General features: G+C 31.7%; 5 protein-coding genes across 7 annotated transcripts; 2 read left to right on the top strand and 3 right to left on the bottom strand.

The window, feature by feature from the left end:
• Positions 1–3355: 3355 nt before the first annotated feature.
• Positions 3356–7605, bottom strand: LOC119600340 (importin-13). The gene is made up of 11 exons (XM_037950506.1): positions 7266–7605; positions 7023–7190; positions 6801–6950; positions 6554–6732; positions 5561–6248; positions 4891–5490; positions 4627–4830; positions 4431–4568; positions 4273–4365; positions 3712–4178; positions 3356–3644 (listed from the first exon to the last, which is right to left on the bottom strand). Exons 1-11 carry the CDS (start codon positions 7419–7421, stop codon positions 3560–3562), a joined length of 2928 nt encoding a protein of 975 aa, XP_037806434.1. The 5' UTR covers positions 7422–7605; the 3' UTR covers positions 3356–3559.
• Positions 7606–8039: 434 nt separating this feature from the next.
• On the top strand, positions 8040–9813 carry LOC119600344 (RNA-binding protein with serine-rich domain 1). The gene is made up of 3 exons (XM_037950512.1): positions 8040–8245; positions 8306–8485; positions 8743–9813. Coding segments are annotated over exons 1-3 (1035 nt in total). The 5' UTR covers positions 8040–8243; the 3' UTR covers positions 9596–9813.
• On the bottom strand, positions 9781–11913 carry LOC119600341 (probable tRNA (uracil-O(2)-)-methyltransferase). The gene is made up of 3 exons (XM_037950507.1): positions 11576–11913; positions 11102–11397; positions 9781–10966 (listed from the first exon to the last, which is right to left on the bottom strand). Exons 1-3 carry the CDS (start codon positions 11892–11894, stop codon positions 9884–9886), a joined length of 1698 nt encoding a protein of 565 aa, XP_037806435.1. The 5' UTR covers positions 11895–11913; the 3' UTR covers positions 9781–9883.
• Positions 11914–11983: 70 nt separating this feature from the next.
• On the top strand, positions 11984–14193 carry LOC119600342 (2-oxoisovalerate dehydrogenase subunit alpha, mitochondrial). Its single transcript, XM_037950508.1, has 5 exons — positions 11984–12397; positions 12478–13009; positions 13076–13241; positions 13302–13505; positions 13575–14193. Exons 1-5 carry the CDS (start codon positions 12323–12325, stop codon positions 13915–13917), a joined length of 1320 nt encoding a protein of 439 aa, XP_037806436.1. The 5' UTR covers positions 11984–12322; the 3' UTR covers positions 13918–14193.
• Positions 14194–14206: 13 nt separating this feature from the next.
• On the bottom strand, positions 14207–16185 carry LOC119600343 (AP-1 complex subunit mu-1). 3 transcript variants are annotated; one of them, XM_037950510.1, is made up of 3 exons: positions 16128–16185; positions 15017–15992; positions 14207–14944 (listed from the first exon to the last, which is right to left on the bottom strand). In XM_037950510.1, exons 2-3 carry the CDS (start codon positions 15836–15838, stop codon positions 14486–14488), a joined length of 1281 nt encoding a protein of 426 aa, XP_037806438.1. In that variant the 5' UTR covers positions 15839–15992; positions 16128–16185; the 3' UTR covers positions 14207–14485. The 3 variants fall into 3 exon arrangements, with proteins under 3 accessions (XP_037806438.1, XP_037806439.1, XP_037806437.1); XM_037950511.1 differs by having other exon boundaries at positions 16062–16136; XM_037950509.1 differs by having other exon boundaries at positions 15017–16155.
• Between the last annotated feature and the right edge of the window lie 341 nt (positions 16186–16526).

Here is a 16526-nt window from a genome sequence, read left to right on the forward strand (position 1 = left end):
ATACATAAATATATATAAAAAACAATATCTACTAAAACTAAGAAATATTTTTATGTATATGTATCTGTAAAAGGACAAACAAAAATATAATAAATAATTTAAAAAACTAAAGAAAGAATGAAACAAATAATTATTAATAATTAAGCTAAAAGCAAATGATTTAAACTAATGCTACAAAAATAAAATATACATAAAAATATATTTTAATAATTACAATAAAAAATCAACCAGTCTTAAGAAAAGTTAAATTTGAGATGAAAAATAAAACAAACACAAATTATATGTCAACATTGTTGTAAATGCTTTTTTATAAAATTGTATTGATAAAAAAATAAATTTATAATAAAATATATATATATATTATTATTATTAAACAAATACATACATACGTATAAAGATATAATTTTCTCTTGTACCTAATTGTCTTTTATTTAAAACTAGCTGAGAACTGTCCTCTTTACTGGACCTAAATTTTGTTATTATGAATCTAAATATTCGTCAAATTAAAAAAAAAAAAAAAACAGTTTAGGTGTAACTGGCTAAATTTAAAAACGGGACACTGCACAGTGAGACATTTGGTACTTTTAGAACGACAAAAATAAAAAATTAAACGCTTTCCAATTGTCTTGCTTGTTATTATAGTTAACAGTAAACATTTCATATACTATAGAAAAATAACTAAAAATATTGCAGAGTTCCTTTAACCCGAAATATAGGTGCTCAAAGTTGCTACTTTAAAAATAAAATAATTTTCTTGTAATATTTCTGAAGCGGCATATTAATTTTGAATGCTTATATCTTGGTAAATATTTCAGATATTTATATAGTTTCTTCAGTGTATTATTATTATTAGTACTTCAAGATTATTCTGCAATGATTTTTTAGACAAAAGCTCAATTTTAAAGGTTTTATTTTTAACTCTAAGAAAAAATAATATTAATAATAAAAAGATATTTAAAAATTATATTTTTAATGGAATAGATCTAATGACTGCAGCCAATTGTAGTTATCTAATTATAACCCTTGCATAGGAAATTTTCTATAGAAACATATATATGAAAATTGGCTGCGATCTTTTGCGATCTTCAGAGATATTCAAAAAAATCAGAGTGTCCTATAGAATTTAATATGTTTTTTTTTTCAATTAAGTGTAAACTCACGTTAGGGGTATACATAAATTTTGGCCTTGGCACCATGTATTAGCCCACAATTAGTGCTCTTAAAAAAAATTACTTAAGCCAATCAGGTGTCATAACTTTAATTAAAAAGTAAAATTTTCTGTTTATTTCCAGGTTTAAATTCATAGATTATAAATTTATTTTGTTCTTTGTAAAAACGGCGGAATTTATATTTTATTTTAAATTTTAATTAGAGTATAAATTGTTTGTTAATGTTGCATTCAATTATTTGCAAATATTTGTACAATTTGATAAAAATGTCTAAGAGTGACAACCCTAATATTCATTAGGGTGGTTATATAAAGCATGTTTTTAAAAATTATAGAAGAGCATGCACTAAACTGTAATGCAGAGCATTTGAGACAAATCGGATAATACTAACCCGTTTAAAACAGTATCTAAACGGTGAAAATGTGTTTAAATAGGAAAATGGGTTTTATTAACTTTTTGCAGAGACTGTGCTACAAATATTTATATTTTGCATTTTCTTATAAATAAATAACAATCTGTATAAAATTGTCTTTCTAAAAATATATAAAAATTCAAAATCGATTGCAAAAGTTTTGTGATATATGCGACCAAAAATTTAATTTTTATTCAATGTATACTTGTAAAAAATGGGCGTGGCAGCAGTCTTATCGTGCTGATTATTATGTGGAGCGTTTGGCCAATTGTTTGCTAACTGTAACTAAAATTAGAACTCAATATCACTAAGATTTGATTAATGTCGTTCTAAAAGTGCCAAATGTCTCACTGTGCACTGGTAATAATAATATTATAATTTTTGTCCCATTAAGTGCAGTTTTACTCTTTAATTAAAAAATAAAATAGAAAGATAGATAGATAGATAGATAGATAGATAGATAGATAGATAGATAGATAGATAGATAGATAGATAGATAGATAGAAAGATAGATATATAGGTAGATAGTTAGGTTTTAAAGTACATACTAAACTAATTTTCAGCTCGAATAGAAAGACAGACTATAGACTGGACAATAGACCACGCAATTCTATAGACTAGACTATAAACGAGACTATAGACCAGACTACATATCGTCACCTGAAACGCAAACGGCCATAACTAACCAAAAATCTAAAATCGATTTTATTGCAGATTCTAATGTATTGCATCAAAACAAATGTCCACAAAATAAATTAGACTCCTCCGACCAAAATTAGCTATTTTATTGACAAAAAACAAAAGGCCCTATCTACAAAAACATTTAAATATTAAAGGTAAAAGATCCAATTTATCCATTTTTATGTACGCCAATGTCGACTGTCATAACAAATAATACGTTTCACCATTAAACAATTTGTTTATTTTATAAAAATAAATCGCGCTGATAGAAACAAACTTTTCAATTTAAATAGTTTTTTGCTTCTCCTGTAAAATTTTAAAAATGTTAGATAGGGCCGTTTGCGTTTTATATATACTATAAGACTAGATTATACACTAGAGTATTTACTATACTACAGACTATGGATTAGACTATAGACTAGACTATTGATTAGACTTTGGACTATAGAATAGACGGGGTAAAGTTAATATTTTCGATTTTTTTGTAAATAATTAACGTGATTGTTACAGAATCGAGTTTTTGTTGAAATCGGTTCTTTTGTGAAAATTAGGAGACAAATACATATGTTATTAACAATTCGCTACTCAATAAAACATTTAATTTAATTTTTTTTTTTTTGACAGAATAAAACATTTAAGTGTTTATTTTGTTGTTGCTTTTGTTTAAATCTTAATATTTGACACATTCATTGATGATGATAATTAGGGGGTCGGGGGTTATAGTGTTTAATGCATTTTAAAATATTTTATATAATTTGACACTTAATTTATACTTTTAATAAATTATAACATACACATAAAATTATTTATCACATTTTTTAGAAGCTACACATATTTAAATAAAAATCGCAGATCATTTTTATACGAGTACATAATTGTTGTTTGTTCTTTGATGTGAAAGTAAATGATTTTTGAAAATTTCGCTTTAAAGTATATATGTATGTGTAATTATATATGTATGTTAGTATATACTCATACATGATTTTATATATATATATATATATATATATATATATATATATATATATATATATATATATATATATATATATATGTGTGTGTGTGTGTACAGCGAATAAGCAAAAATATAAAATTTTGCATCTACATATTTAAATTACAATTACGTTTGTTTGTCATTTATTTATAACCACAAATGGTATAGTAGTGTATAATAATATGGATATTTTTCATAAATAGAAAAAGTGTAGAAGAAATAAACAATAAAAACAGTTCTACTTAATATTAACATAGTAAATAATTGTAGAAATTTCGATTTGATCTTGTTTTCTCATATTATTTATTGAAATTTATCCGTTAGACCTCTGGCTTTTATGGCGAATTCTGTAAGGTGCTGTTGCAGCAAACGCTTGTTAACCTTTTCCCTATAAAATAAATGAGAAACGTTTTCTTAATATTGAAAAGTTTATATATTATACACCGTTAACTTACCTTAGTATTTGTGTTACAAATTTCGATTTTTCCGAGTCGTCTACTAAAGGAGTTGGAAAATTCGTTACGTGTATAATGTTTTTAAGCCATACCGCCATTTCTGCCGGATATTTTTTGTTAATAGCCAGAAAAATATCCGCAAATTTTTCCACTTGTTGTCGTGGAGTAACACATGCTACACAAACAATTGCCGTGCGTAGAATTTCTTCACCAGCTGCCAAGACGGCTTGTGTCATTTGTGCATAGTTACGTGATTGCATGACGAAATGTGATAGGAACTGCACACTGGTGCGTATGGGACCATTCTCGGGTAATGTCATGGCCTTTAAAGCATAAAATATTAAACGATCGTATGCTATGGCCTTGTCATCTAACGATTGAGGTATTTTCTTAATTATTTGCATAAGACAGGCGTAAAACATTTCGATTGTTTCGGCAATATTTGAAAAACCATTTTCAGGAGTTGACTATAAATGAAAATAAATTACATTACAAATATTTAAATTATATTCTAAAATTGAATTTTGTAATTTTCTTAACAGAATAAAAATTATAAATTACCTCAAATAATTTAAAACTATGCATAACGAATTCCACAAGTAGTTGTTGCATTAATGATTTACAATCAGCATCCTTATAAAATATAACAATGGCCTAAAAGAAAAGCAGAATAATATTCAGTTGCCAGTATAACAATTTTAGAATATTTGAATGCTTACGGTTTTGGAAATTTCCAAAGTAGGTGCACAACATCGAGTTTGGAAAATGGCAACAATAAAATAACATAAATCTTGCAGCATTGGCTTAAAACTTGATTTTAGATTTACTATAGCATGTTTAAGTGCTGTACAAGCAGTCTGAAAACAAATGATTTCATTCACTATTGCATGTAAACTTGAAGTTTTAAAGTCTTACCTCCAATACATCTAATTCTTCCACCCATAGTTCAGCTATTTGCCGAAATATGGGCATAGTCTTTTGCATTACAATTAAAACTGGCTGGACATTTTGAAGATCTTCAATAGTCTCGTCATCATCGAGATCAGTGTTGAGCGAAGAGAATAGTGTCGATACCATATTTAAACGGAATATTGTGCGTATACGCGCTTGAGGAGTTTTCTGCGAAAAAGAGTAATAGAAATATTATTGAAATACTTGAAAAGAATACAACTTTCTTACAGCTTCATTTTGACATATATTCGATAATTCTTCGAAACAAGGACTAACTATAATATCCAAATAGTTGGGAATTTTATCCGGTGTCAAGAGACTCATCAGTTTACCAATACTAAACATTAAACGAACGCAGTCCGAGTTTTTCATTTGACCCGAAGTCAAGCTAACTTGGCAGGCATTTAAAAGAGGCTCCGCATAAGGTTTCATTTGCAACTGACAGTCACGACACAGTTCTTTCAGACCCAATGTTGCTTGGGCCGACATGCTAGAGTTGAGACCTCGTACTAACAGTTCTATAGCCGATGGTATATAGGCTGGATTATCCTTAAGCCATTGACAATAGGAACCCACAGTTTCCAAGGCAGTGCCTAATAGTTTTTCGTTCATTTTCTCATAGGGTATTTCGTTAAGCATACGCATTAATTTCGGTATTTGTTTTGTTTCTTCGCCATCAAAGTGTTCGGCCACGGATTGAAAGGAATAAATACAAGCCTCTAGTTTCGTCCACTGGGTAGGATTTGTCTGTAGTTGGGCGATAGTTTCATCTAGCACAGCAGAGAGTATGTCAAGAATGTGATCATGTAAAACATCATAGCAATACATCTATAAAAATAAAAATATTTAAAAATAATTTTTAGATTAAGATCAATGTACCCGAAGAAATTATACTTACAAATGTATCTGATATATCCTGACGATAACAACGAAAACTTTCCAGGTCATCTGAAGTCCATTTATCTATAGACTTTTCATCGGGTTGTTCCGATTTGCGCACCAAAATCCTTGTCAAATGAGCATATAATGGTTTAATATATTCCCAACATTTAAGACGTTCTTCTTCATTATTCATGGCAAAAACTTCATCCTGAAGAAGATACCAAAAACCTAATGCCATACTACTGCAAGATTCTTCAACGGGATAAATGCCAGGTTTATCGGTACACTGAAGTATTTCATGTACCAAACGACTATATAAATTAGACAGTTCTGGGTCTGTTGTCGTTATGCCATTTAGCAAAAGTTGAGAGTGACGTTCAACTGCCGACACAAATAGTGTGTATATATAGGATACAATGTCTTCGTTATTGTTGTCAGGTTTCCATTCCATTTTCGTTATGTCACATAATGAATCAAGAAACATTTTTATAAGAACAAATGCCGTTTTGGGATAAAGATGACAATCGGGTTGAATAATTATGTTCACTAAAGTCTTGAGACACGTTTCGGCTAAATCATTTTCATCAGCTGACATGCAACCATCGCCTTCGGGATCTTGTGTACATGGCCAATAACATTTATTGACCATTTTCAATAGGATACTTGTTATATTTACACAGTTTTCAATCGAAAATCCAATATTTCTAAAAAATATATTTAACACATTTTTAAAATTATATATATATTCAAAACTTTTGATTCTAATAGGTCTACTTATTCTATATAATAGTTATGCATACTGTTAATCCATTGAATTCCTTAAAAAATGTTAAGTTAACAGCTGTACAACTTTTAACATAAGATATTCTTTAACTGTTAGTAAATTTAAATAGAATCATGCTATCATGTTAACAGAACAATTGCATTGTACACTTAACATTTTATGTTTTCCTTAACTATTTATAAAAAATGTAAAATTATACACATTAATTGAATACTGAAAACTTACTTAACCCATGTGCCTACACATTTTACAGCCCTGGTCATATTATTAAATGCTTCAACATCCCATTGTCTATCCAATTGCATTTGTAAGTATTTTTCAGTAGTTTCAATAACTAGTGGCGCCCTTTTAGCCACCTCAGCACGTAGAGTTGTTCTTTTTACGGATGAATAAATAGCCTGCATCTAGAAAATTTTATATAAAAACGATCTAGACCTTATAAGGATTATCTGCTTAATTGAACTACACTTACTTCTTCCGGTATGGCCTGTAGTACTTCTAGCATTATCCATAATTGAGTTTCATTGGTAACATTTGGTATTTGTTGGTTTTGAAATGTGTTGATTACATCTTCGATAGCACTAGGCCATTCTCCCAACATGTGGACAATATAAGCACTTAACTGTAGGTTATTGTTTCAACAAATATACAACATGTTTACAAAAGTTATTTGAGTTATATGAGGGCAACGTACCGCTATACATAGACGATTTAATACCAATTTTGGACCACCAGCAAATTGTATTATTTTCTCCAAAATCTTTTGCTTTAGTTCATCCCGATTTTCCGGTGGCACTTCATGCCAAAATTTCATTAGTTTAGAGTGCAAAGTAACGGCACCGAAAAATTGCACTTCTTGGCTCTGGAAAGTATTATGAATGAATAAGTGTGTTAATAAATCGATTCGGCGTGTCAACTCCATAAAACTCATTATTACCTTTCCTAATTGCATAAGTTGCCAGGAAAATTGCCACGCCTGTGTGCTCGCCTGGGCCTTTGTAAGCCATTCATGCAATTGAGCTTGTTCCTGAGATGTCGACCGATAAAATACAACAACTGCCTCCTCCAGACGGGCAATATCAATAGGTTCCATTATAACTAATATTTTTATGTTATTACTTTTAATAACACAACTTTATAATCTTATTATTATGTTTACAACTTAATATTTGTCTTATAGATACATATATTAGAATTCTTCTAAATTTTCTAAAGTTCTTCGTTTGCAAAAAAACACAGATAATCGAAGAAAAAATAATAACACTCAGCGTTGCCAACTCTTTTAAGAACACCAGCACCATGAGTAGCTTAAAAGCGGGTAAAAAGGGGCAAAAAATATAAAAAAGTAGTGTCTCAATAATTTTAAATATTTTATAAAAATTCCTAAACCTGGATCTAAAAAAATATATTCTGAGGGATATGTGAGGTAATATACTGTTATTGGTAAGCCGTCCTTATAACTTAAATACTTTTTCAGCCCTTCTAGCAATCTTTTCATTATTTAAAGACGTTATATTTTATATACAAAATCTAATTACTTCTCAATAAATGAATGTAATAATTAAAATAATGAAAAAAAATGTATTACAAATAAATGGAATAAATAAATAAATGGAAATAATTACTCCCTGAATACAGTATAATACGTTTATACGGTTAAGGGTTAAATTATGCAACTCTGAATTATCTGCTATCCAAAAAATGCTTATATCTGTTTCTTTCTGGCATATTACTGCCGGCTGTGAAAGAAAATGTCAAAAAAGAGACGCGTTTAATTATAAATGAAAACTTGAGCGAAAAAAATTCTTGTGTTAATTATCTCCATTGCTAGCTGAAAAAAGTCAATAATTCAAAGAAAATTTACTTTATTTACAATAAAATATTACAAATTTGAACGAGAAATAACAGGATAATCATGTAAGACTTTTATTATAAGTGATTTTACATGCTAAAATAAAAATGTATTTTGTTCTATAGGGCCCGGGATCTTTCGCCCTCTACGGAGACGACAGAAAAGAATAAAGATGTTAAAGACAGCAAGGAAGGTATAAAAGGCAGTAACAACAAGGTGAGTTCATCCTCGAATTCTAATCGTGGAAGAGAACGGGATCGCAGAAGACGAGGAAGTGCTTCTTCAAGCAGTGAATCGAGTGACAGGTAAGTGAAATGAAGATTCTTGAGTAATACATACAAGTTTACATACATGCATATGTATTGTATGTAGTAGCGCATGCTTTGCAACCAAACTAATTAACAAAACAGTTTTACATTAAACAAAGAAAAAATATTCCGTATGATTTAAAAAAGCTTTTGCGAAGAAGGCATTGCTTTTCGAACTTACCTATTTTTGATCCTTCCTTCATATAACTAGTGAAGCATTAAATATATGTATTTTGATTTTATTTTAAAAATAGCTCTTCAGATAGCAGCTCATCACGTAGCAGTTCAGGATCGCGATCAAGTTCATCTAGTTCAAGCAGTTCATCATCTTCATCATCGTCATCTTCGACACGTAAGAGTGGCTCGCATTCTCGTTCTCGCAGTCCACCACCTAAACGTCGCGAACGTTCTCGTAGTCCGCCACCAAAGCGTCGTGAACGCTCACGTAGTCCAGCTCTTAAGCCCAGGGAGCGTTCTCGCTCACGGTCTCGTAGTCCCCCACCCAAAACCCGTGATCGCACACGTTCTCGGTCACGATCACCACCACCGAAACGCCGTGAACGATCCCGCAGTCCAACAACAAAAACTCGTGAGCGAACACGTTCAAGGTCCCGCAGTCCATTAGGCAAGGCCAGAGAACGTTCACCAACACCAAAGCCCACACGTATACATATTGGCCGATTAACACGCAACGTTACCAAGGAACATGTTGTTGAGATATTTAGCTGCTTCGGAGATGTGAAAAATGTTGAATTTCCCACAGACCGTTTTCATCCAAATTTCGGACGAGGCATTGCCTATGTGGAATATGCAACACACGAGGAATGTGAAAATGCCATAAAACAAATGGACGGTGGACAAATTGATGGACAGGAAGTGAATGTTTCGCCCGTTCTAAATCCAAAGATGAGACAACCGCTACGTCGCCCATCGCCAATAAATCGCAGACCAAATGAACGTTGGCGTTCTCCACCACGATTCAATCGCTTTAATCGTAATAATCGAAATCGTTCACCACTTCGAGGAGGTCGTCGTTCTCCACGCAGACGTTCTCGTTCACCCATTCGCAGACGTCGACGCAGCAATAGTTCAGACAGTTCTCGTTAAGATTTTCATCACTTTGAGAGAATTCAAACCGATGAACCAACCTACAAAAAAACAAAAAAATCGTTTTTTTTTTTTTTAAGAAATTGACTTTGTGGTTGCAAATCTTAAACACAGAATTGTGTCTTTCAATAATTTTACTACAATTTTTTTCTGAATTATGCTTATGTAAAAATATACAAGAAATATTTAAACTTGTAATAAATATCAATAAATTTTAATTAAATTTTGTATTTGTAATAAAACAAACAATAACATTCATATTGTCAATGGATTAAAAACAAAAATGTCTTAATGCACAAATGTGCATTCATCATCTGCTAAAGGGCAGCCTTGCGGATGGTGTAGCTTAAAGAAACAGGCTCTCTTTTTTACAGTTTGAGGTTTATTTGTATTGTCGGTCTGCCGTTGTGGTTTGCGTATTAAAACAAAATCTGGTTGTTGAAATTGGAAAATCTCATGTTTATTGCGTAGTAAGGTTTTCAAACCACCACATTCGGATTTAATTTGTTTCAGATTTTCTTTATCTAAACTTCTAGCTATTTGTGACATTGTCAAACGACCCCCCGTTTGCCATTCATCAATAGGAATTGTCTTCTCTTTATTAGAACTTTCTTCTAATAATAAAAGGAAAATTTGTTTGACCAAATTTTCAATAATAGATTTTTCGATTTGTGTGCAGTTTCTGACTGCTTCCGCCTTTTCTCTCAATTTAATTTCTTCTAATGACGAATTCGAATGTTGTTGCTGCTCATTCTTTACAAACGCTTTAATATGTTCCATTCTAGCCATATGGTCGTTGCGCGAAAGACCAATCAAAGCAATGCGTTTAGTGCTGGGTATTTTTAAGCGGTCTTTTTCAGTTTTAAATCCACAAGTATTAGATATTAGTTCAGCATAATCACAAAAATCTTTATAACCAGAAATCGATGAATTTCGACGTTGAAATTTATTGCCTGAAAATTCGAATGCACAGCAGGGTAATAAGAAGTAGCTGATATTTTTATGACAGGTGGCTGCCAGAACTGGTAACCAGGGAGACAATTCATCTGAATGGTTGCCTATAAGCCAATCAACTTCGGGAGGTAGATTAAATTTAAATGGCTCTACGGCTTGTTCATATAAACTTGAAGTAACCTGAACTGGATAAAGAGACCAAAGTTTTCGAGCACGCACATCGTAACCATAACCCTGATAACCTTCTTGAATGAGTATGTATACTAACAGACCATTGCCACAACCCAAATCGGCAAACGCTGTAGGAGGTTTATTTACTATATCACTTTGCCACAGAGTTATCAAATATGCAGCTATGGCTAAGTCTTCGTATATGAACTTTAAGGGGTCGGTAGATTCTTTGGCATCATTCCATAACTAAAAAAATATAGATAGAATTAAGCTGATATTAATACAATTGGTCTATTGCAGTACATACTACTTCGATTTACTGTTTTTTGAGTATTAGCAAATATTTATGTAGTTGTAATATTTCTGATGTTACATTCTTACCTTCATTGCACTTTCACTGTATTTTTGTTTAAACTCATTATATAGCCGATTATACTTTTCGATATCGATTAAACGTAATGAATCATTGTTCTTTTCGCACTTCAGTTTATCATCATTTTGGCACCATTTGTAAAATTTAGGTTTCAGTACAAATTCGGACCATCTTAAGCTCGTTTCGACGTCAAATCCTGACTTTTCATTAAGCATATTAACAACCAATTCTCCGTTCAGTTTAATTTCGAAATCGGTCATCGAATCGTTTTCAAATGTCATTCTAAAGGAAGTATTTAAAAGATCTTCAAAAACAAAATTAAATACATAGATGTACAAAATTTAAATATTTATGTAGGATATCCTAGCATATGTGATCTATGTAAACCATTCTTAAATATTTTAATTACAAATATATTTTAAACCAATTTCCGTTATAAAATTTATAGCAATTTTACTCCCCACTGATATTTTATTCCATACCTAAGATTCCTACGGCTTGAATACTATTACCGCCTTTCTTGGGTATGCATTTAAAATGCACAACAAATCCTTCGATATTGTTTTCAATAATGTCGTCATTATTTATTTCCAACAATTGTGATATTAGTAGAGATTTGTCAATGTTTTCCTTGATAAGCTCTTCATGTTGACCATTTAAGTTTAACGTTAGCTGGTGCAAACCCTTAACAATTTTTTGCACTTCGATGATGGAGCAGGCAAATAATTTACGATTGATTGCATGATAGTTGTTCAATAAAATGGAAATACCTTTCCAAAATTGTTGTTTACACAGATTCATGTTTTAATTCTATACTTTTAAACGTGTCTAAAAAACATCTTGTTTACATTTTGTTGTATTTGACAGCTGTATGATGTGTGAAATACAAATGGTTGGCCACACTTTCAATTGTGTTGTAAAATATTTATATTGCAGCAAAGAGTTGTAAATAAAATTAAATTATCGCTTTATTACGTATTGAAATATTTGAAAATTATGGTAAAGCACTAAAATATACATTTTTAAATAAAAACATTCCATTATTTTTTTAATACCCTGAATAATGTTAGTGTTGCCAATCAAAGGTATCAAATGCTGTCAAAATTATGTAATTTTTTTTGCAGTTGTGTTCGAGGTGGATAGAAACACGATCAAATTTTTAGTTTCTATAAAATTTGCAAAGAAATTCTAAATTTACCCTAATATATCCCTTTGTAAAACTATCCAATATGTCCTTCTTGCGCCAAACTTCCAATTTATTAAAATCAGTTGCACGTTCTTCGAAAATCCAAGCCCAAATTAAGGTAAGAACAATGTCAAATTGGAAATCAACAAGTAGGTACATCTGATAAGCACTTGTATATTGTTTTTTTTTGTTTTATAGAATGTGGCTGCTGCATCACAATTGCGTTACTATAGCAGCGAAAATGCTGAAGATGCTTCCAACTTTCCAGGTGCTAAGGCCCCGTTCGTAACACAACCTAGTTTTACTATGCCTTCAGATTATTCTCCCATACCCATTTATAGGGTAATGGATCGTGAGGGTAATATTAAGGATGAATCACAAGATCCTAAATTAGGTAAAGATGTCGTTCAGAAAATGTTCCGTGACATGGTTTTGCTAAATACAATGGACAAAATTTTATATGAATCGCAACGTCAGGGTCGTATATCCTTCTATATGACTAACTTTGGCGAAGAAGCCAGTCATATTGGTAGCGCTGCTGCCTTGAACATGAGCGATTTGATATACGGTCAATATCGTGAAGCTGGTGTTTTGGTGTGGAGAGGTTTTACGATCGAACAATTCATAAATCAATGTTATGGCAATGATCTTGATTTGGGTAGAGGCAAACAGATGCCTGTTCATTATGGCTCCAAGGAATTGAATTTTGTCACAATTTCTAGTCCACTGTGTAAGTTTTTCTTTTAATCTATTGGTTTAATTCTACAATGTAATAATTTGTTATTGTAATTTAAAGCCACACAAATGCCTCAAGCCGTTGGTGCTGCCTATGCCATGAAACGCCGTGATAATAACGATAGCTGTGTTGTTTGCTACTTTGGTGAAGGTGCTGCATCTGAGGGCGATGCTCATGCTGCTTTCAATTTTGCTGCCACCTTAGATTGTCCTGTTATTATGTTCTGGTAAGGTAGCTGTATATCTGAGTCTTGATTTTCTGTTATTAATATTTGTTTGCTTTTTAGTCGCAACAATGGTTTTGCCATATCAACACCATCTCATGAACAATATAAAGGTGATGGTATAGCCGCCCGCGGTCCCGCTTATGGCATTGCAACAATCCGTGTAGATGGTACTGATGTCTTTGCTGTTTACAATGCCATGAAAATGGCTCGTGAATACACTTTACGTGAAAATAAACCAGTTATTTTTGAAGCTATGGCTTATCGGTATGTTCAATGATTGCCTAGTTTGATTCAATTTTTTTTTAATTATACTCTTTTTTTGTTCTTTTGTAGTGTTGGCCATCATTCCACCTCAGATGACTCAACTGCATACCGTTCGGCAGAGGAAATTGAAATTTGGAATTCCACAGAACATCCCATTTCCAAGCTTAAGAACTATATGATTAAACAGGGTTGGTTCAATGAAGAGGAAGAAAACGCTTTTGTTAAAGATGTACGCAAACAGGTTTTGAAACAGATTTCTGTATCTGAAAAGAAATTGAAACCCAGCTACAAAGAAATGTTTGAAGGTGTTTATGCTGAAATGCCCCAACACTTGAAAGAACAATTGAAGGAATTGGAAGAACATGTAGCAGCTCATAAAGATTACTATCCCGTTAAAAACTTCAAAGCTTAAACGAAATAGAACAATTCTATAGCATTTTCTCAAATGAACGGACCCAACAAAGAGACTAGTTTAAAGTGCATTTATTAGTTTATTTAAGTAGTACAAGTTATATAAATACATATATGTAAATAATTTTAAAGCAATTACTATTTTTGTTTGAGGGTATATTTTTAAAAACCAAATAATGTAATGTTGTTAGTTAATTGGACAAAAGTGTATGTTGTATTTCCTTCCGAAAATATATATTTTTTATATTTTGTGTTTTAGCCGTTTACTGAAAATATACAGAGCAGTCAAATATAAATAAAAACAAAGTCTTTTTATTTTCTTCATTAAAACTTTAATACATGTACACGAAATAATCAAAAGAATACCTATGCAAATTCTCAATTATTTAAAGAATTTAATACGGAATGAATTTTGTTTTTTTTTCTTAATGAAATATTTGAATAAAATCTTACAATGTAATAAAAAACAGAAAAATAAACCTTGCAAAATAGTGTTAATAAATCATAAACTACAAATATATTTTAAAGAAGAAACATCAAGGCATTAATTATTCCATTAAAAGCAACTATTAATTAGTGCGTAGCTGGTAGTCTCCGTTCTGAGTGATGTAGCGCACCCAAGGTAGAGCCTGATAACCACTCTTCTCAATGATTTTCAAATAACGCACTTGTATGCCAGAAGTTGTAAAATAGGGAATTTCAAAACGCACTTGAATCGGTGGCTTGCCCTCTAAGCTATCTTCACTCTTAACACTGGGCAGTCCGAAATGAGCACGCATTAAATATTCCTTGCCACCAGGAAACGATTTAATGGTCCAAATTACAGCATTCTGTTCGGGTGCATATTTGCAACTACCAATGGTGGTCTTGAATTTCGGTGAGTCTGCATCGGCTGGTACGGGAATAATAATTTCTACATTGTTTGCAGTCGAACGACGTTTAAATTGTGATTTGGCCTTGATCATATACTCGACACGAGAGTGTTCATGACGCTCAATAACTGATTCTATCCATATTAAGGGTTTTACCTAAGTCAAAAGAAACGTATAAATATATACCTATCCGTTTGCATATTATATTGGTTGTAAATATTTACTTACATGTGTGTTCAATCTGTAAGACATTAATTCAAATTCTCCATCAGGTGGTATAAAAGAAATTGTACGATCATTTTCAAATCTAGACAAACGAACGCACTGATGAAATTTTACGTCTTCCAATTCGACAGACTTGGATTTACCACGTCCAGTACTTTCGAACAGAACCTTGTCATTCAAACCCAATCTTAATTCGGGCATACCAGACAGATAGACGCGCATTTTAATGGCACCCACAATTTCACTGCGCAATACATTTCCATTGGCATTAGCCAGTAGGTTGACCGACTCTATAACATCCAAAAATACCTCATTCTTGCGATATTTAATACCCTCTGAGCGCCATGAAACCGCATTTGTAACGGCCAAAGGAATACGTGGTTGTATTTCTAATTTATGACCCTCCTGCGTAATGTATTCCTGCAAAATCTTCGAATCTGTTGTTTGGGGGTAGCCAAAATCTAAGAGTTCATCCAGAAGCTCGTATATTATGACAAAATTATCCCGTATGGACTCTTCCTCCAACTCCTTAAAGTATTCAATAAACACTTGAGCTATCTTGTGTAGAAATACAAACACCAACGCAATATTGACATTCTTATTGCGCGGCGTAGTGGATACAATATACAAGTTGTTGGTTTTTATGTAGGCAAAAGTACATTCGGCCGTCTGCAATATGGGTGTGATCATGCCCTCCTCTTCCTTTTCCATTAGCAACGGCATGAATTTGTCTATTACGGCCAAATCCATGTTATCGCCACGGTAATTGCGCGATATTAGCACTTTTCCCTTCACATCCAAAACATATATCGCCGAAGAAGACATCTTTGCGTCTACAATTCGGTTAAAAATATAATTGTGGCAACAAAATTGTCTATTTTTTAGACCAGTCAATACAGAAAAAAAGTGAGTCAGTAGTTAAAGTAGCTATAGCTGCAGACTTCTTAAAATGATTACTTCTTTTGATGATTTTTAAATTCTAGAATAAATGTATATGATCGGATACACATTAGTTATATTTTTACATAATTTAAATAGCTTTTTATACACTAATCCTCAATTTTTCCATAAATTTTCACAAAAAAAACTAAAGAAATCCAACAAAAAATCTTACGTCGACTTGTCAGTGGTAAAATGACAGGTGTGCAATAAAAGTGATGCCAGACTAAACGTATGTTGTAATCTGAATGTTTTTTAGGGGTTGCAGATTGTATTATTTTTTAAGTAAAATTTAAACTACAAGTTCCTGTTAGCACAAAAAAAAGTTTTTGGAAAAGTTTTAACACCACTAACGACATTTTGTAGAAAATAGTCGAAAAGTCGAAATTGGCTAACAATGTCGATAAATCAACTAAATTGAAGGAAATATTTAATAATCTATGTTAAATATAAGTAAGATTTATATAATGTATGTATGATAACCTACATTAGCTGCATGTTAAAAATGTGGATAATATTTCATTATAAAACAATTTGTTGATAAAAAAGAGATTTTATAAAAAATGTTTTATAT

Source organism: Lucilia sericata, unplaced genomic scaffold (genome assembly GCF_015586225.1).
Source record: "Lucilia sericata isolate MDLA Ls3-8-SP2 unplaced genomic scaffold, ASM1558622v1 Contig000110F_arrow, whole genome shotgun sequence".
In the NCBI taxonomy this organism is placed as follows: Eukaryota; Metazoa; Arthropoda; class Insecta; order Diptera; family Calliphoridae; genus Lucilia; species Lucilia sericata.